General features: G+C 38.3%; 2 protein-coding genes and 1 pseudogene across 3 annotated transcripts; 2 read left to right on the forward strand and 1 right to left on the reverse strand.

Moving 5' to 3' along the window:
- The first annotated feature begins 77 nt into the window (after nucleotides 1-77).
- On the forward strand, nucleotides 78-8,557 carry LOC127430565 (serine/threonine-protein kinase NIM1-like). 2 transcript variants are annotated; one of them, XM_051680404.1, is made up of 4 exons: nucleotides 78-1,114; nucleotides 2,254-2,544; nucleotides 5,892-6,160; nucleotides 7,498-8,557. In XM_051680404.1, the coding sequence occupies exons 2-4, from the start codon at nucleotides 2,271-2,273 to the stop codon at nucleotides 8,251-8,253; spliced, it is 1,299 nt and encodes a 432-aa protein (XP_051536364.1). In that variant the 5' UTR covers nucleotides 78-1,114; nucleotides 2,254-2,270; the 3' UTR covers nucleotides 8,254-8,557. The 2 variants fall into 2 exon arrangements, with proteins under 2 accessions (XP_051536364.1, XP_051536363.1); XM_051680403.1 differs by having other exon boundaries at nucleotides 2,304-2,544.
- A 579-nt stretch (nucleotides 8,558-9,136) lies between these two features.
- Nucleotides 9,137-10,549, reverse strand: LOC127430570 (growth arrest and DNA damage-inducible protein GADD45 gamma-like). Its single transcript, XM_051680408.1, has 3 exons — nucleotides 10,298-10,549; nucleotides 9,969-10,176; nucleotides 9,137-9,843 (listed from the first exon to the last, which is right to left on the reverse strand). Exons 1-3 carry the CDS (start codon nucleotides 10,438-10,440, stop codon nucleotides 9,730-9,732), a joined length of 465 nt encoding a protein of 154 aa, XP_051536368.1. The 5' UTR covers nucleotides 10,441-10,549; the 3' UTR covers nucleotides 9,137-9,729.
- A 2,599-nt stretch (nucleotides 10,550-13,148) lies between these two features.
- LOC127430568 (growth arrest and DNA damage-inducible protein GADD45 gamma-like) lies at nucleotides 13,149-14,906 on the forward strand (annotated as a pseudogene).
- The last annotated feature ends 5,829 nt before the right edge of the window (nucleotides 14,907-20,735 follow it).

A 20,735-nucleotide genomic window follows, 5' to 3' on the forward strand; every position in this document is an offset into this window, starting at 1 on the left:
CAAAGGAAGTGCCTTACTCATGACATCAAATACCACGAAAATGCTGATCCATTCAGAGAACTACACTAGTGGAATTAAGTGATGTTTTACTGTATGTACAGGATTTTGATCACAGTTACTTAGGTGAAGAAGTGAAAAAATCAACAAATAGTATATCTGCTTATCAAAGTCATTCATTCCATGCAGACATTAAGTGCAAGGTTATGAAGTTTTTTATATTGAAATGTATTTAGAAGATAAATTAATACAAATGTATACACAGAAAAGAACACCATGCACCTTGCACATGTTTTTTTCCCATCACAAGAGTGGCACACATACACACCTGACCAAGAATGTATATTAAAGCCTCATCATTCACTCTAAATGCTGGCAGACCAGTGATAATCATATTATCGGCCAAACCCCTTTATGTGTCAAGGAGGGACCACACTAATCTCATTTAGTGATGCTGTTACATAACGTCTGATCCTACACTGTACGTCAGAGATCAGTCTCATTGAGATCACAAACAATCATGTCTCTGAGGTCTTCCAACCTGCTGTATGATTACATCCAGCTGGCAATGAGCTCTTCAAAAGAATCAGTGATGCATATGCTTGCCAGTTACTCAATCCTCCCTTCTTTGTGGTTCTTGCCTTTTGTGCATCAGGGGCATTGTCTTGGACAGAGGGGAGGATTAGGGTAGCTCTAAATAAAGCTGGCAGATTAGGAAACATGATACCAGCATGTTTTGTTTCACTTTGTCAGAGTGTGAGCTACTGAAGACAGGAGAAAATATTCTGTGGAGACAGTAAGACAATCTAGGACTGAAACTAAAGGAAATCAAGGACATTAGATTGAGGAAACCACACAAATGCTTATGCATGTAGTTATTGAACGCTACTACAGTTAAAATGAATAGCTGTATGTTGGTCATACTTGACCTTAACAAAAACCTTATGTCTACTACCTGTGGAAGAGGCACTCGTTAGTGAGGCACACATTTTCCCTCAGACTTATTTAGGACTCCAAATCTTAAAAAAATATGGGCATTTGTATGTATTCATTGACTTCTAATTCTATAAAAAAGAAGATGAGCTATTCTTTGGTCTACTGCAAAAAGATCACAGAGGTAAGATAAATTATTTTACACTTGCTGACATTATGCATTGTATAACCAGGGTTGGGAGGGTTACTTTTGAAATGCATTCCACTACAGATCACAGAATATATGCTGTAAAATGTAAATTGTAATTTCGTTTGATTACTCAAGGTCAGTAACATATTCTAAATACTTTGGATTACTTCTTCAGCACTGGTAGATTTTTTCACTTGTTTTGACTATAAAAACTCTGCCAGTACAGTAAGACAAAATACACATGTTAAAAATACATTCTCTGAAAAACCTAAATATCTTATGCAGTGTTGTTTCTAAAACAAGATAAATCAAATTGATGCATTTTTAGATATTTTCACAGGAAAACAAATTTACAAATTATTATCAAGAATATGATTTTTGCCCTAATATCAAAGGTCTTACTAGAAAAAAAGAAATGATCCAACGTGAATTTTCTTGATAAAAAAATATGATCGTGCCTGGTAATGTGCATGTAAAATGGCTAGAAATAGCATTTTATTTTAGCGTAAAGCTGACAATTTACACAAGGTTTATTTCTATTTCTTGTGCTCCAAACTTACTTCAATCTTACTTCTCTGTCTGCTCGTATGAATGTAACACATCATAAGAAAGTGTTTCACCGCTGTTCAAATGCACTTTGGATCACATCATTTATATGTATAAATGTTTTCCATCTGAAAAGGCTAAATATTAAATGAAACAAATGACAATAAAATGCACAGTAATCTCTTCAGTAATCAAAATACTTTTTGAATGTAACTGTATTCTAAATACCAATTATTTAAATTGTAACTGTAGTGGAATATAGTTACTTATATTTTGTATTTTAAATACGTAATCCCATTACATGTATTCCGTTACTCCCCAACCCTGTGTATAACTCTTATTTGTTTATTTGTGTGATTAGTAAAAGTGTGGCCTATAAACATGTTTTAAATGAAATCACACCAGATGCCTGCTTAAAGTCACATACTAATTTCGAGGTCTTTAGATATATTACTTACTAAGGTTTTAAGATTTTGCTTATTATGGAGTTATGCAGATCAGACATTTTCACACCTATCCATATGCATTACACCTATTAGCATGTCTGCATCAAGTAATTTGCCTCTCGGTTTTTGTTTTAATTTTAGCCTTAAACAGCCACAAAATGCCTACAAGGGAAAATCACGTGTCTCCACAGGTGCAACGGTACAACCTTTACACTCTGACTGACAGCTCAGAATGTGGGTCAGAAAAAGAAGAGGTAGACCTTTCCAATCGCCTGACACCCCTGGAAAAGTTAACACTGGAGATGTGCAATAGTGAAAACATAATAAAGGAAATAACCGTGGGCAGAAGGGTAGGCTTCTATAATGTCCGTGGTCAAATAGGCTGTGGGAACTTTTCGAAAGTCAAACTGGCCTTCCACGCCCTCACCAAAGGTACGGATCTTTAAAGAATTACATTTACATTTACATTTATTCATTTGGCAGACGCTTTTCTCCAAAGCGACTTACAAAAGAGGAAAACAGAAGCGAATCATCTTAAGGAGACAGTGGTATGAAAAGTGCCATACTACAAAGTTTCACTAGCATCAGAATAGTATTCAAAACAGATTAAAAGTGCAACAAGAATTTTTATTATTTATTTATTTATTTATTTATTTTTATTAATGACTGGTTAAGTGCTTATGGAAAATATGTGTTTTTAGTTGTTTTTTGAAGACAGAGAGTGAGTCAGCTTCACGGATGGAGTTGGGAAGGTCGTTCCACCAACGTGGTATGATGAAGCTGAAAGTCTGGGAAAGTGTTTTGGTGCCTCTTTGTGGTGGTACAACAAGGCGACATTTCTTAGCCGACCGCAGGCTTCTAGTGGGCGCGTAGCTCTGCATAAATGATTTTAGGTATGCTGGAGCAGACCCAGTGACTGTTCTGTATGCCAGCATCAGAGCCTTGATTTTGATACGTGCATCAACTGGCAGCCAGTGGAGAGAGACAAGGAGTGGTGTAACATGCGCTCTCTTTGGTTCATTAAAGACCAGATGTGCTGCTGCATTCTGAATCATTTGCAGGGGTCTAATTGCACATGCAGGGAGGCCTGCAATGAGAGCATTACAGTAGTCCAGTCAAGTTATGACAAGTGACTGGACAAGCAGTTCAGAGAGGAAGGGTCTTATCTTCCTGATATTGTAGAGTGTAAATCTACATGTTCTTGCAGTCTTTGAGATGTGGTCTGTGAAATTTAGTCAGTTGTCGATTGTTACCCCTAGATCTCTGACCGTTTTTGAAGGCGTTACTGTAGTTGCACCCAGCTGCACAGTGATGTTGTGTTCAACAGCAGGGTTGGCTGGAAAGACAAGGAGTTCAGTCTTGGCTGGGTTAAGTTGCAGGTGGTGTTCCTTCATCCAGGCCGAGATGTCTGCCAGGCAGGCTAAAATTCGATCAGTCACTGTGGTGTCGTTGGGCTGGAAAGACAAGTAGAGTTGTGTGTCATCAGCGTAGCAGTGGTAAGAGAAACCATGTGCCTGAATGATGGGTCCCAGTGATGTTGTGTATATAGAGAAGAGAAGTGGCCCAAGCACTGATCCATGAGGTACCCCAGTAAGTAGCTGATGTGGCTTGGATACCTCACCTCTCCAGGCTACCTTGAAGGACTTACCTGAGAGATAGGAATTAAGCCAGTCAAGCACAGTTCCTGTGATGCCCAGTGAGGAGAGGGTAGAGAGTAAGATCCGATGGTTGACTGTGTCAAAGGCTGCAGAAAGGTCCAGCAGAATCAGGATGGAGGATTCAGCTTTTGCCTATCACAGCAGGGCAATCTTGGTGGAGTGTCCACTTTTGAAGCCTGACTGATTATCATCCAGCAGCTTGTTCTGTGAGAGATAGGCAGAGATTTGATTGAAAACTGCAATTTCAAGTGTTTTTGCCATGAATGGAATGAGAGAGACTGGTCTGTAGTGTTCTATTTGTGTGGGGTTAAGTACGGGTTTCTTCGGCAGCGGGGTTACTCAAGCCTGCTTAAATGTAGTGGGAAAAGTGCCTGTAAGTAGAGATGTGTTAATTAGGTGTGTGAGTGCAGGTAGGATGGACAGAGAAATGGCCTGGAGAAGGTGAGAAGGAATGGGGTCAAGGGAACAGGTGGTGGGGTGACTGGAGAGGAGGAGTTTAGAGAGCTCAGTGTCAGTCAGAGGAGAGAACATAGAGACAGAAGAGTTGCATACAGGGGACAGGTGTTTGACAGGGTGTGGTGCTGAGAATGTATTGTTGATGGTTGTAACCTTATTAGTAAAAAATGTGGCAAAGACATCTGCTGTCAGTGATATGTCAGGTGGTGGAGGGGGAGGGCAGAGAAGTGTGTTGAATGTTTTAAACAAGCTGTGAGTGTCTGTGGTGCTGTTGATCTTGTTCTGGTAATAGGAGGTTTTTGCAGATTTAACGTTATCTGAAAAAGTTGCAAGCCGAGACTGATATTTACCTAGATCTGCTGGATCTTTAGATTTCCGCCATCTCCTCTCAGCTGCCCTGAGGTCAGTCCAATGTTCACGAAGGACATCAGGCAGCCAGGGGCTGGGTGGTGTAGTACGTGCTGGCCTAGAGGAGATAGGACAGATGTTGTCTAGACAGGTTGTTAAAGCAGAGCTTAGTGTATCTGTGGCAGTGTTTACATCAAGTGTGGAAAATACATGTAGTGTGGGAAGAGGGGTAGAGACAGCAGTGGAAAGGCGTGAGGGTGAAAGAGAACTGATGTTACAGCGAAAGGACACCAAAGGTGGAGTCTGTTTTAATGTAGATGGGAGAGTCATGTTGATTTGAACAAAGTAGTGATCAGAGACATGTAGAGGAGTAACAAGAATATTTGAGTTGGTACAGTTACGTGTAAAAATGAGGTCCAGCTTGTTGCCCGATCTGTGAGTTGCTGTGGTGTGTAGTCTTTCCAAGTCAAATGAGGCCAGAAGAGTATTCAGTTCAGTGGCCTGGGGCTTGTCTTGGTGTATGTTGAAATCACCAAGAACCACATGTGGCCTACCATCCTCCGGCAAGGAAGACCGCAGGACATCCAACTCCTCAAGAAAGTTTGTCAGCTGACCTGTAGGGCGATAGATGACAACAACATGTATTTTTGTGGGTTGCATTGTAGTAATAGCATGGAATTCAAAACTAGTATTGTTACATAGTGAAGAGTGTGGTGATAAAGTCCAATTGTTATGAATAAGCAAACCTGTTCCCCCACCCCTACCGGTGTGTCGAGGGGTGTGAGACAAGGAGAAGTTGTTGGAGAGAGCAGCAGGTGGTGCTGTATCCTTTGGATGTATCCATGTTTCTGTCAGTGCCAGGATGCTGAGGGTGGACTGTGCGGCAAAGGCTGTAATGAAGTCAGCTTTGTTAACAGCTGACTGGCAGTTCCAGAGTCCCACTGAGAAAGAGAACTGAGCAGGTGCTGAAGTGCAAAGTGGCCGTAGGTTGTGTGGGTTGCGTTTGGTCTTGCATCGATATCGTGTAAACGGTCTGTAACAGATAACAGGGATGTGCTTGAAGGCATGTGTTATTCGTGAAGTAGACATGTTAGTATATAGAAGGAAAATAAGACAGATTTAGGAATTAGAACAGATTAAATTGGTAAAAAAGGAAATATAGCTACATGTGACTGTGTAGTTCAAGAATTATCACGCTGGTCATGACTGAACAGTTGGCTCTGTGAAAATGTGTAAAAGTATATCAGAAATAAGAGAGTAAATTGATTAATATGTAATGACCTCATCCAGTATTCTCTCTGCGCACATTCCCTACAGACAAAGTTGCCATTAAGATCCTGGAAAAGATGAGGCTTGATCCGCAGACACAGAGGATGCTGTCCAAAGAGATATCTATCATGGAGAGCTTATATCACCCAAACCTATTGCAACTCTATGAGGTTGTGGAGACGCCAAGTCGGTTGTACCTGGTTCTGGAGCTCGCAGGAGGAGGAGACCTCCACACCAGAATCAGCACTGGAGGAAAACTCTCTGACAGAGAGAGCAAGATTGTATTTGCCCAAATTCTGTCAGCAGTCAAATACATGGTTAGTCCTGTGCCCCATTATAGCAATACATTACTGGACTTTCTATTTTGTGCTCTAGACCAGTGGTTCTCAACCAAGGGGACAGGACCCTCTAATGGACTGTAGCAAACTTCCAAGGGGGCTGCAAGATGACTTAAAGGGATAGTTCACCCCAAAATGAAAATTCTCTCATTATTTACTCACTCTCATGATATCCCCGGTGTGTATGACTTTCTTTCTTCACCAGAACATATTTGAATTAAAATAGAAACATTTCTTAGCTCAGTAGGTCCTTAAAATGCAAGTGAATTGCGATTTCTCTTTTGAAGGTCCAAAAATCACAGATAGTCAGCATAAATGTCATTGATACGACTCCAGCTGTTAAATTAATGTCTTCTAAAGTGATATGATTGCTTTTGGTGCAAAAATAAATATCATATAATCCAACACTTCAGGAGAGGGTGGAGTCCAAGTGGTCTCTTGTGTGACATATTTGTGTTGCCATGGATACTGAGGTAATCTCACGTTCTCCACTCAGTTAAGACATCTAGGATAAGCACACAAACGCACCATTGTGAGTAAAGAAACAGATAATAACAGATCCGAACCAAAATCAACCAAGCTACTGTACAGCGTTCCTCCTTTTCATTTGTAAACAGCGCTGCTCTTCTGGCTGTGACCCACGTGCATCAGTTCTCCTGTGTTTCAAATGCCAATGCGATTACATTCGCTGCCAACCTGGAGCATAATTTAGAGTTTAAAAAAAGTACTTAAATATTTATCTTTTTTACACCAAAAACAATTGTGTTGCTTTGGAAGACATTCATTTAACAGCTGGTGTCGTATGGATGAAGTTTATGCTGACTGTCTGTGATTTTTGGACCTTCAAAAGAGAAATCGCCATTCACTTGCATTTTAAGGACCTACTGAGCTAAGATATTTTTCTTCAAATGTGTTTTGGTGAAGAAAGTAAGTCAAACACACCTGGGATATCATGTGGGTGACTCGAGTAAATAATGAGAGAATTTTCAGTTTTGGGTGAAATATCCCTTTAAAATTATTTAAAATAAGTGCAGCATTCAGCCATGGCAAACAAATTTGTTTCTCAAATTTCATCTTTTAATTTCACTGAAGGACATACAGTTCTTGAAACTTTTGTAGTCATAAAAGTAATTGTGATTAATCGTGAATATTTTAATGTATTGAAATTTTTTGGGGCTTCAAATATTGTCTTGGAAAATGGGGGGCTTTGAAAAGGTTAAGAACTACCACTATTGATTGTAGGTTTTCTGTCAAATCATTTTAATCACTGAATGAATTTCCTTTGGTTTATTTATCTACATTTGTGTTTATTTTAGCATGAAAACAACATCATTCATCATGATTTGAAGGCTGAAAATGTTCTCTATACCACCAACGCCTGCATAAAGGTGGCTGACTTTGGCTTCAGTACAAGGGTTATTAATCGCAACCAAGCCCTGGACACTTTTTGTGGTTCTCCTCCTTATGCTGCTCCTGAGCTCTTTAAAGATGAATCTTACATTGGGCCCCCTGTGGATGTGTGGGCAATGGGTGTCCTCCTCTTTTTCATGGTGACTGGCACCTTGCCTTTCCGCGCTGAAACTGTAGCCAAGTTGCGGCACAGTGTGCTGGAGGGGGCCTATGTCCTGCCAACCTGGGTATCAGCTCCATGTCAGCGGTTGATTAGGGGGATTCTGAAGCCAGACCCATCAGAGCGATGTGCATTGGATCAGATGTTGGGCTGTGAGTGGTTGCTGCCAGTGGAACTCTTCTGCCCGCTTCCTTCCTTATACCAGCTCAACCCTGTTTATCTACTGGAGGCTGGCCCAGGGGAATTAGATAGAGATGTTCAGGAGGTAAAAGCTCTCCTGGAGGAACTGGGAGTAACTCAGGAACATATTCTCAATAACCAAGGAAAGAGGATTCACAGTCCCATTACAGGGATTTACCGCATATTATTGCATAGAGTTAAAAAAAGCAGGGGAGCAGAGTGTCCCCCAATGATCAGTGGAGTTGTCAAAGATCCTAAAAGAGATAGTCTCCGTGCCTACAGGAACCTACGTCACTCCTCAAAACTGTGTGTCCTCTCTTAATCACTTTTCTGTATTTACGTTGCTGTATTTCAGTTATCATGACTTGCAGTCATTTTATATTGGCCATGCATTGTTGTCACTAGTCAGCAATTAAAATAAGAAAAAGTCCTTTTTTTATTCCTATGTCTTATTGCAACATTGTAATATACCTCTTTTCACAATGTATAACTAGAAACATTCTTTTGACAAAAGTTATTCTAGAACATAGTCTGTGTTCTCAGTAACAATAGAGTATTCAATGAGAAAATGTGCTTATTCATATTGTTTGACTTTCACCATGCTTTTAAAATAAAGGTGTACTTGACCAGTGGCCTACTTCTGTTCTTTTAATAGGAAATTTGGCCTAACTAACAGTGGCTTAATTTATTCAGTTTTACCATGTCAGGCAGTTGTTTTCATTTTTTGCAAATAAAATGTATGACCAAATTTGTTTGCTGTTAACTGATGCTCCTGCCCTTTAGTTTTTATTTTAGTTTTGTTTTTAGACCAAAGCCATAGGTGGTTTGTAAATAATACAGCAACTGACAGGGAGACATACAAGTGCCAGCCCAACACTCCCCCTGCCACCGCCTCAACCTCCCATCTGCGCAGCTTGGCAGATGGAGCAGCGCCATAGCTCAGACATCTGCCGAGGAAACAATGGGTTCCTTGTGCTATAGGGCCCCCAATTTAACGAGACAGCGCGCTACTATTGTATTGTAGCTATACACATGCAGATCACTGGCTGCTGCAGATGGCAGCTGACACTATCTGCTGCCCCCAAACCACAGTTACTTTAGAATGAAAACTTTAGAAATACCATGATCTAACAACTGCGTAGAGTGTGTGTAGTGCAATGAATTTTCTGCCATCTGCAGGAAAGTAAACACACATGACACAGATATATTTTAATACATTTATTATTTTTTTAATGCACTGAGTCATTTATACAATGACAAGTTTTTTTTTTTATTTTATTTAATATTAATTTTTCTAAAGTGAAACCTTTAGAGAATAAGACAATTCTGGAAAGTGGAAAGCACATTGCCGACAATAAGGTACGTTATATTGTGCAGCAATTTCATTTTCAAAAATGTCCATGGTTGTTAAAGTCCATTTTTAAAAACGTTGCTTCGACGCACCGCCGCGTCCCCTGCGTGTCCAACGCCTGCGATATTTGCTCTGTGGAAACAGAGGCAAAACTCGCTTCTCCTTCCTCTCCAAACCTCATCCGCACAAAGAATGAGGGCCATTGTGTCGTTCTTGTGGCATGCCTGACCTCATTCACATAAAGAATGAGGAACATCTTGGCATGGACGGGACGAGAAACGACGTAGAGTCGCGAGGGCCACTCGGGCCTGCCTCGCGCTGCCTGGACTGATCAGCCTCCTCAGGAGCATCCAGGGATGTGGAATCATCATCATCCTTGATTCAAAGGATGAGTCGAGTATTCCTCAAGGTTTACAGCATCTCAACAGAGAAGAGTAAAGTTCCAGATCAACGCTCGGGGAGAGTGATCTCAGGAACCCACTCGTTATAGCTGCGACTTTCCTCACAGAACAGGTGGAGCTTTTCCAGAGCTGGATCCTCACACGAACCATCAGCTGGGTTCTGTTGTGATCAAATAAATGCGCAATTAATACAACCGCAAAATAAGTTGTAAATGCAAACATTATTATTTTTTATGATATATTAATTTATAATATTTTTGAGCAAAATGTTTCTTGTATACATACCGTGATGAGCACGCAGTGAGCATCCTCATGTTGTCCTGACTTGTCGCCGACAATTTCAGAGAGACGCTGCATGTCATTCACTCTGACGATGCTGATATCGTTGTCAAAACAGAAGGCTTGGATAAGAGTGAAGTGAATTTGGAGAGCGATGTCACATTCAAATTCCTCATCCATCGCCAGAACGCAGAAAGACACACTGTCTGGGTCACTGAAATACAAGCAAAAACAAGATATTAGCATCATTTGTAGTAGCCTACTGAATCATTCAAAACTCTTACTTAAAACGTTGAAGGTGTTGAATAAGGAGGGGAAACTAATAGAATACTCACACATTCATAACTTTGGCAGACTCATAAACCCCAGTGGTGAGGCATTCGGTAGCTTTGGCAGAAACCAAAACTTCTTCGAGGGCTTTTCCAGTGCACTGAGCTCTCTCGCTGGGCTTCTGGATGAGAACTTCCTCAAGAGTCATGATACTGGTAGTTATGCCTCAAGGGAGCTGATTGATGGCAGAACTGCAGTTGGAGGTTATCCGAATGGATTGGTGCTCAAACGGAGTGTGCTCGCCCGTTTTATACTCCTCTGCTAGTGGTGGCTATGAAAGAAGCGTCATCTGATTGGTTCATCTGAATGGTGCGTTGATATGCTAATGTTATTGTCACACTCTGGCTCGTGGCAGATTGATGGGGACTGTAATGTCGCTTTTTAAGACTTGCGGACTTTAAGTAATTGTTTTGATTAGCCTATTTCTGTTTGATTCATTTGGATTATTCATATTAGGAAATGAAACTAAAATCTAGATCATCAATACGTCTTTTATAGAGCTGTTTTTGTTTCATTAACATTTTGTTTTATGTTTTGTTTTTGTTTCATTCATAAATGTATATTCGCAGATAATTAGTTTTATCCATAGTCTGCTAGTGATTAAAAGTTTTGGTTTGGGGAAAAAACACCCCCTTTTACTATAGCTTAATGGAAGCTTACATGGCAACCATTTTATTGAGTTTTTCAGGGAATTTCAGTTCATTTTATTTAGTAAAGAATTTAATAGTGAAAGTGAGCAAATGTGGACAAGGGATTGAATCCCCCCGCCCCCATGAAAAAAAAAAAAAAAAAAAAAAAAAAAAAGACAGGTGGAGTGTGGCCATCTGTGGACAGTGGACACACTGAAACGGCCCTATTGTGAGTTTAGAAACTTCTATTATTAGACGCCTTTACAAATGCAAATAAGATGCGCGTGCCCTGACGCCCCGCTGCCCAATCTGGCCTGCTGCTAACCACAGACCACATGAAAATATGCAGTTTTGCATAAGTAGGACACCCAGCAAATTCAGTTTACTGTTAGGCCTATATTGTTTTGTACAACTTTTCTCCGCGTGCAGAAGCAGTATAGCACCTAAAACTAAGAATGTTATGCAAGCGAAGGACTTGCTTTACATGCATTCATGTTTTGGTCACTTTGTGATTCTAACTTGATATGCATTGCAATGATTTAAGAAAAATATAATAAAACAGTTACATTTTATGGTGCAGAAATGCTTCAGAATTACTAATAATTTCAGATTGCAAGCTTATATAGAACGTGTGTTAGAAGGTCTATTGTTATTTGAGAGGGTCAAGATAACAGGTTGACGGTGACTGATGCTGGCCCATTGTTACCATTGCAGAACAGGAGCAGATGGAGAGGCCTCACTTTAGGATGCTCCCACTCACCCCTCACAACCCAGTAGCACGAATCACTATTGTTTGCAAGTTTTTTTTCTTCTTTTTTTTTGGTGTGTGTGTGTGTGTGTGTGTGTGTCTACTTCAGAATGAAACTAAAAATAGGTATATTTAACTTTTTTCTTTAGTGAAGCTAAGAAAAGCAAAGATGAATGCAAAATACTTTTTTCACTCAAAAAAATAAAATAAAAATGAAATAAAAAAAGAAAGATTTGCATTTTTAATTGCATAACAAAACTCCATCAAACTGAATTGAGTAATCTTTAATAAAATAACATTCAAACCCCTAAATATTTTAAGCTTTATTCATTTAATTTGGTTAAACCTTAAATTTTATGGAATTTTGTGTAAATCTTAAAATGACATTTTTGAGTGAAACAAAGTAGGCTATCTTGCATATTTCCTTGCGGTTTTTTTTTTTTTTTTTTTTTTTTTTTTTTTCTCAATCGTAGCTTCTTAATTCTCTATCTGGAAAAAAAGGCTTTAATCTTTTTTGAGTGTATTTGATATGTTAGTTGCAGACTGAGAGTTTCATATGCAAAAATGTTCTATTCATTTAGAAAAAAAAATAAAATAGAAAAAAATACAGATCCTCCTAGAAAGGCTTTTTTATTTTATTTATAGGCTACGTACAAAAACAAAAAAATAAGTACTAGTTTCAAATAGCAAAGACACTTACAACGAGTACATTGCATTGTTCTGGTATATCACATCTGCAGTCCGGACATCTCTTTGCGACCCCCCGCTCCCTTAGTGCGCGAGAGTGACAGGTGTTCCAAGACAAACCTGCTCGAGCGCAAAGCAAACTAATCTAACAATTGCTTTTACTTATTCCCTCCTGCAGCTGCAAATTAGCACAGTCATCTGTCATAAAACCATTCTATTTTTCTCTATAGATGACTTAAAATCTTCAAAGCAATAAAAGTCAAGAAAAGTTCACACAGATATGATCACGTATTTTAATGACGTAAACCACACAAACAAACAATAAATGCACTAAAGGCTACTAAACAACAAAAGTTAAATATAGGCGATTTAAAAATCAGTTAACTATGTATAGTTACAAAAATTAAAAGGATAAAAAATAAAAACAGAATCACGAGAAAACCAACGTTTTGAAAAAGCTTTTTAAAGGCACAACAAAATGTTATTTTATTTTAATTATATATATATATATATATATATATATATATATATATATATATATATATATATATATATATATATATATATATATATATATGTATATAATTATTATTTATTTGTGTCTGCAGGCATAGATGTTAGTTCAAATTGCTAAATACTGCAGAATTTCCTCAGCTGATCCTTTATCTTCCCCCATCAACAGATGGGGAGAATTTCCATAGCAAAAGAGAACCATGTCCAGATGCCACGCGCCGTCTTTTCTTTGGGCATGCAAATTAGCCACGCGTGTCTGATACAATCAGCAATAGATACATAACTTTATCCATAGGCCTACTAAATCAACAGCAAAAGTGTGATTATTAAACTAATTTGTGGCCATTTTAGTCTATACTGTAGGCTATTTGCATTATCTTAAAAATGCTTGCGCATGGAAATCAAGCGGTCTTTTAAAATGAATAGAAATAGACCTAAACCTTATCTTTCATTTTCTTATCTTTTTTATTCTCTCTTGAGAACATACAAATAACAAAAACTAAAACACATATGCCAACAAATTCGCAGACTGAGTTATGATGAAATGTAGGCTATACAGTAAGCTAGTTCATTTTTACAGTAAATATGACATGCTTCTCAGCATGTTAAGTTTTTAGTATGTCTTTTGGCAAAAGTAGGCCTATTTAAGGGCATAAGTGAAACGGATCAAAGTTGGATCCTTTCTTAGATTTCTATAGATGTCATGCATGTCTAAAGGCACGCGTCTTGGATACGTCAGCTTCTTTATTGTTCTCGACAGCCAATCAGATTGTGCGGTGCAAGCGCGTGCCGCTGTTCCACTATAAATGCTGGTCGCTTGTCAGGTAGAATCTCACTCCAAACTTATTTCGCTCCGTTCAAGCCACTACTGTATCTGTACTGTATCAAGCTGCCACAGTCAACTTTACTCCAAAACAGGATGGTTAATGAAGGGAAAACCCTGTCCGAGGCTCTGCTGGCTGCCAAATCTGAGGGTCGCCTCACTGTTGGTGTCTATGAGAGCGCGAAAATAATGAACGAGTAAGTCTAGAAGAACATCTTACATTCAATAATCCATGTACTGTTCGATCTATTTATCCATATTAGGCTTCACTTTAAACCTACATTTTGTTTTAACAGGGATCCTGATAGTGTGTCTTTCTGCCTTTTGGCTACTGATGACTTTGAGTGCGACGTCGCTCTTCAGATTCACTTCACTCTGATACAAGCGTTTTGCTTTGACAACGACATCAGCATCGTCAGAGTAAACGACTTGAAACGTCTTAGTGATCTTGTTGGTACCTTGGGTCAGCTTGAGGACGCTCACTGTGTTCTCATAACGGTAAGCATGTGTGCTAATCAAAGATAACATTTAAATGAACAACTAAACTCATTCCAAAGGCTTGCTTTTTAACGTTTCCGTTCTGTTTTACCAGAACCCAGCTGATGGTTCGTGTGAGGATCCAGCTCTGGAAAAGCTCCACCTGTTCTGTGAGGAAAGTCGCAGCTATAACGAGTGGGTTCCTGAGATCACTCTCCCCGAGCGTTGATCTGGAACTTTACTCTTCTCTGTTGAGATGCTGTAAACCTTGAGGAATACTCGACTCATCCTTTGAATCAAGGATGATGATGATTCCACATCCCTGGATGCTCCTGAGGAGGCTGATCAGTCCAGGCAGCGCGAGGCAGGCCCGAGTGGCCCTCGCGACTCTACGTCGTTTCTCGTCCCGTCCATGCCAAGATGTTCCTCATTCTTTATGTGAATGAGGTCAGGCATGCCACAAGAACGACACAATGGCCCTCATTCTTTGTGCGGATGAGGTTTGGAGAGGAAGGAGAAGCGAGTTTTGCCTCTGTTTCCACAGAGCAAATATCGCATGCGTTGGACACGCAGGGGACGCGGCGGTGCGTCGAAGCAACGTTTTTAGAAATGGACTTTAACAACCATGGACATTTTTGAAAATGAAATTGCTGCACAATATAACGTACCTTATTGTCGGCAATGTGCTTTCCACTTTCCAGAATTGTCTTATTCTCTAAAGGTTTCACTTTAGAAAAATTAATATGACCAATAAAAAAAATAAAAAAATAAAAAAATAAATAATAATAATAAAAAATAAAACTAAAGGTTTCACTTTAGAAAACTTAATATGACTAAAAAGGAAGAAAAAAGAAACTATTTTAAATCTATAAAGTTTTAACTTTTGAAATATTTGATTCTAAAATGAAGAAAAAAATATTTAAATCTGCTCTTTTAATCTTTTCATTGTAGACAAAATGGAAAACGAAAAATAATGAGAAAATGACGAACTTTGTTTTTAAAGATTTCACTTTTTATGTTTTGTATCAGGAAAGAAATTGTATACAAATAAAAGATTGAATTACACTTGTTTGTGCAGCAAACTTGTTCTTGTCATGACTATAACTGATTCATCATCTAGAAACACCTAACTTGGAAAATTTCAGTAACTTTATATAAAGTATGCCTTTTCAGACATTTATATCTTTATGTACATTACCGTTCAAAAGTTTGGGGTCACTTGACTGAAATGTTTCTCATGATCTTAAAAACCTTTTGATCTGAAGGCGTATGCTTAAATGTTTGAGATTAGTTTTGTAGACAAAAATATAATTGTGCCAACATATTAATTTATTTAATTACAAAACTAAAATTTTATAAATTGTTTCTTTTTTTTTTTTTTTTTTTTGAAATGGATGACTTGGACCGAATAATTAAGAAAAGCAGCCACTAAGTGTCCAGCATAGATGACAACTCCTTCAATACTGTTTAAAAAGCATCCCAGGGTGATACCTCAAGAAGTTGGTTGAGAAAATGTCAAGAGTACATGTCTGCAAATTCTAGGCAAAGTGTGGCCACTTTGAAGATGCTAAAATATAACACAGTTTTGATTTATTTTGGATTTTTTTAGTCACAACATAATTCCCATAGTTCCATTTCTATTATTCCATAGTTGTGATGACTTTACTATTATTCTAAAATGTGAAAAAATAAAATAAAATAAAGAATAAGTAAAACTTTTGAAAGGTAGTGTACATTTGTAGGAGAATAGTTTAAGCAGAATATTTGCTAAATGTAATATGTCATACTTGGATTTACATTCACACAAACATTTATATATATACGCCCAAAACTGAAAGCGCCATATGCATGTAATTTCGTTCTATGCTAACAATTATATTATTATAATTATATTATTTTAAAATCTATTTCTACATATAAAATGACTAAACCTATATGTAAATTTATAATGACTCTAAATCAGCTTGACTGACCTGTAAGGCATAGGCTTGTGATGAGTGAAAAGGACACAACTGTCTTCTTTTAAAATTGTGAGCAGACCACACAGTCAAATTTTAAATTAACTTCACTTGTTACTAGCACACCACCATACACTGTAAAAAATTAAATATTGCTTGAGGCACCATTTGAGGTTCTTCACATGCCACACAGTTGGAAACCTCTGGAGATCTTCAATGGGGCACCCTTTAAATGAGCCTCAAATATCATATTTATGCACTGAAGGAACTTAAAAACATAGTTCAAGTTCCTCCAAGCCTTTCCCTTATGATGGGGTTACTGAAGGAACAGTTGACAGTTCTTAGAGTTATTCAGAGTTTTTGTATAAGCACTAAAAGTAAGTTTCTCAGAGAAGCGAAAGTATATCTAAATGATCTCCAGAGGGTTCTCTGTGGCAACCAAATTTGGCCTTGAGTGTCTTTTAATTTTTACAGTGTACAATGTAAAAATAATTAAAAAAAAAAAGTTAAGAACTTCTTAAAGGAACATTCCAAGCTCACTACAAGTTAAGCTCAACTGACAGCATTTTGATTACCTCTTAAAATTAATTTGGACTCTTTATTTAAAAAAGCCAAAATCGAGGTTACAGTGAGGCACTGACAATCGAATTGAATGGGGCCAATATTTGGAGGGTTTAAAGGCAGAAATGAGAATTCTTCTGTTAAAAGTAATGTATTATTTGAGCTGTAAAGTTGTTTAAATCATCTTAAATCAGCACCCTCAGATCATCACCGATCCTCCACCAAATTTCACAGTGGGCGCGAGACACTGTGGCTTGAAGGCCTCTCCAGGTCTCCGTCTAACCATTAGACGACCAGGTGGAGGATCAGTGATTATCCGGGGTGCTTCAGCAAGGCTAGAATCAGGCAGATTCGTCTTTGTGAAGGATGCATGAATCAAGCATGTTCAAGGTTATCCTGGAAGAAAACTAGCATCTTTCTGCTCTGACAATGTTCCCCAATCCTGAGGATTGGTTTTTCCAGCAGGACAATGCTCCATGCCACACAGCCAGGTCAATCAAGATGTGGATGAAGGACCACCGGATCAAGACCCTGTCATGGCCAGCACAATCTCCAGACCTGAACCCCATTGAAAACCTCTGGAATGTGATCAAGAGGAAGATGGATGTTTGTCAAAAATGAATTTTTGCACCAGGAGTGGCATGAGTCACCCAACAGCAATGTGAAAGACTGGTAGGGAGCATGCCAAGATGCATGAAAGCTGTGACTGAAAATCAGAGTTATTCCACCAAATATTGATTTTCTGAACTCTTCCTAAGTTAAAACATTAGTATTGTGTTGTTTAAAAGTTAATATAAACTTGTTTTCTTTGCATAAGTTTCTTTGTCTGAAAACACTGCATCGTTTTTGTTATTTTGACCTATTGTCATTTTCTGCAAATAAATGCTCTAAATGACAATATTTTTATTTGAAATTTGGGAGAAATGTTGTCAGTACTTTATAGAATAAAACAAAAATGTTCATTTTACTCAAACACATACCTAAAAATAGTAAATCCAGAGACCACTGCAAAATTATCAGTTTCTCTGAATTTACTATTTATGGGTATGTGTTTGAATATATATGTGTATGATTTTACAGCATGTGACATAATGGTCACATTCATCTCAGGCATATTTCCGTGCATTTTCAACTGAAATTTAAGATGTTCCACAATTGCATTAGGCAGAGAAAACCTGGAGATGAGATCCTGAAGTAACTGTGGTTTTAATCTGCAAATAAATAGTGACAGAACAATAGAAAATATACAATGCCTATTTTTGTGACACACGTCTACATATATTTAGCTTACAACGAATCAGACAAAAAGTAACATGAACCGAAACAAATTAAACGTCAGCATCAATGTGTGCTATGAATAAATAGAATCACTAACTGAACTTCCTCCTGCTAATATTTGTGTAAAGTGATTTCCTGTGCTCAGCTCAGATGACAGAGGGTTTCCCTTAAGCTTTCCTGACAACAGCTTATGATTGGTTAAAAAAGTGCCATCTGGTCACCCTCCCACACACCCCCATTCAATCTCAAAAATAAATCCACTTTGGAGATAATTACATGAAAGTTTATTCTACACACTAATGTGCATAAACTTTTTTGTACATGCAAATTTACACTACACACAACATAAGCGGTGCAAAGTGCATGGTTGCAGAAGCTGATATTTCTTATCAAGGGTATAAGCATCTCTTCCACTAAATTATGTGGTATGTTTGTTAACTAAAATATTCACATGCTATTTTTATATATATACCTCCTTGCCACCTTTAGAAAACATTGTATGACCCTGCAAGAAAGTGTGGCTGAACCTGCTTTACCCCTTCATCTCCAGCTCTGTACTAGACTACCAAAAGTGTAAAGCAATAATATAAGTCTCTCCAGAACAATACGTCAGCATGCAGGCGGGCCCTATTGTACTCTTTCAGACAGCCATTGCCTGCAGAATACAAATAAAGCCAGACCCTAAAAGCTCTAGTCTACCCAGATACTAGGCCACAAAAACCTGATCCATCTGCCCTTTGCATAATGAAGTGTTGTGTAGGTGCCTAGCAGAGGGAGGAGGAAAGAGAGAGAGGGACAAGCCTGTACAACCATTGTCCCGTGGGATGTCTAACCCCCCCCCCCCCCTCCAAGCGGGAGCCTCCAATGAGGGCGTGTTCTGCTGATGATGAAGACTGAGGGATGGCTTACAAAATTCCAGAGATGAGGTTTGCTGTCACATCCAGACACTAATTGATATAAGACCATGCCATCTGCTGTATGGACAAGTGCTACTCTGCATACATGCCCTGCCACCTTAGTCTATAAGAGGCTTTAAAGGTATAGCTCACCCAAAATTGAAAATTCTTTTAAAATTTACTCAACCTCATGTTGTTCCAAACTTGCATGCCTTTCTTTCTTCTGTGGAACACAAAATAAGATGTTAGACAGAATGTTCAGCTTCAGTCACCATTTACTTTTATTGTAAGATGCAAAGAAAATGAATGGTGACTAAGATTGAACATTCTCCCTAACATCTCCTTTTGTGCTCCACAGAAGAAAGAAAGTCATACAGGTTTGGAACAATATGAGGAGAAGTTATTAATAATGATATCGTTTTTATTTTGGGTGAACTTTCCCTTTAATCACCTTATTATACCTCTTGCCCTGCATCACATGGCTTTTTAGTAGCCTTTTAAGTCAACCCTTCCATTCCAAATGCAAACTGGAGATGCCCCAGGAACAGCAGAAGATGGTGATGAAGGGTGAATTAGGGCGGGGTTTCCTGTTGCCGAGGCTACCGCCATCAGTATTTCTGTTTGCCCAACAAACACCTTATCACAAAACAGCCTTAGGGTGTTAAAAAAAACGATGAGGGAATAACCACATGAAGGAATGTTTCGATTGTGATGTCAACAAAATCAACAAGCTTCTCAATGAGCTAGGCTGTTGATTTTGTTTTTATACACTACAGTCTACTTCTACCATACAAACATCACTTTATATGCTAATTTGTGTATTAGCAAAATGCTATCAAATTAGATTTTTGAATATTTATAAATTAGACTGAAACAAATATCAAACGTACACAAGTTGTGAATTTTATCGATTTTTAAACATTGTTTTATTAAATTTTTTTCCCCTTCATTTTACACAGTTGATTTTGCAACATTAACTTTATAGCTAATCATAGACTTCTTAATTAGTTATGTTTTGCCCCTGTTGCCCTGGCTGGCTGGAGAGTAGGCCTGCAGTTTATAGTTTGCTGTAAGAGAGACTCTAGTCTGCAGTGTATGGTAATTACTCATTATGTGAACCAGCTGTCTTTATGACTAGGGTCAGAGGTTCAGCCTCCTGCCAAATGCTGAAGCCCCGCACGAGCGCCAGGGCCTCTTTTCCTCCACATCACCTGCTCAAACATTCAACTACATGTGGAGCTTTATTCTTATAAATTCTGATTTTCTAAGAAATTCTTTGGAAGAAGCAATAAGTCCTAGCTGCTGAATGCTTTGTTGTTTTATAATGTGACAAATAATGCAAACAAAGGTTTTTGTTGTTGTTGTTGTTGTTGTTGTTGTTGTTGTTTATTCCATTATCCATTGAAGGATATTTGTCAGTATTAGAAAAAATTCTTCATAGTTGCATAGTTAATTCTTCATAGAGTGCGGGTTGTTAATTTATGGCTAATAAACAATGCTGGTAAAGTTTTCAAACCATTAAACTACACGTCTGCAATGCCATGCAATGGCAAAACACGTTATCTACAAATTTTGTCAAAATTATGACAAAGTTCAAACCAAAATCAGTTCTCTTAGATAATGATCTGTGACAGATGAGTATGGCTCAACTACACTCATTCAGAGAAAACTGCTGTAACTATAAAATGCATGCTAAACCAAAGTATCTTTAAAGCCATTTTCCTCAGTTTCAGGTACAAGTTAAGCTCAATTGACAGCATTTTTGGCAAAAATTACAGTGAGGTGTTAACAGTGAAAGCATATGGAGCCAGTTCATACAGTTCATTAAAATACACACTGTGTTCTAATTATAGCCACAAGACGTAAACATTAT

This window comes from Myxocyprinus asiaticus, chromosome 40 (assembly GCF_019703515.2).
Source record: "Myxocyprinus asiaticus isolate MX2 ecotype Aquarium Trade chromosome 40, UBuf_Myxa_2, whole genome shotgun sequence".
Lineage (NCBI taxonomy): Eukaryota > Metazoa > Chordata > Actinopteri > Cypriniformes > Catostomidae > Myxocyprinus > Myxocyprinus asiaticus.

Coding starts and splice junctions, on each gene's coding strand:
- LOC127430565 (XM_051680403.1), top strand. CDS start 1,028: ATGGGCATTTGTATGTATTCATTGACTTCTAATTCTATAAAAAAGAAG. Junction 1,115..2,303: donor ACTGCAAAAAGATCACAGAG/GTAAGATAAATT, acceptor GTGTCTCCACAG/GTGCAACGGTACAACCTTTA. Junction 2,545..5,891: donor CTTCCACGCCCTCACCAAAG/GTACGGATCTTT, acceptor CATTCCCTACAG/ACAAAGTTGCCATTAAGATC.
- LOC127430570 (XM_051680408.1), bottom strand. CDS start 10,440: ATGACTCTTGAGGAAGTTCTCATCCAGAAGCCCAGCGAGAGAGCTCAG. Junction 10,177..10,297: donor TCTGCCAAAGTTATGAATGT/GTGAGTATTCTA, acceptor CTTGTATTTCAG/TGACCCAGACAGTGTGTCTT. Junction 9,844..9,968: donor CTCACTGCGTGCTCATCACG/GTATGTATACAA, acceptor TGATCACAACAG/AACCCAGCTGATGGTTCGTG.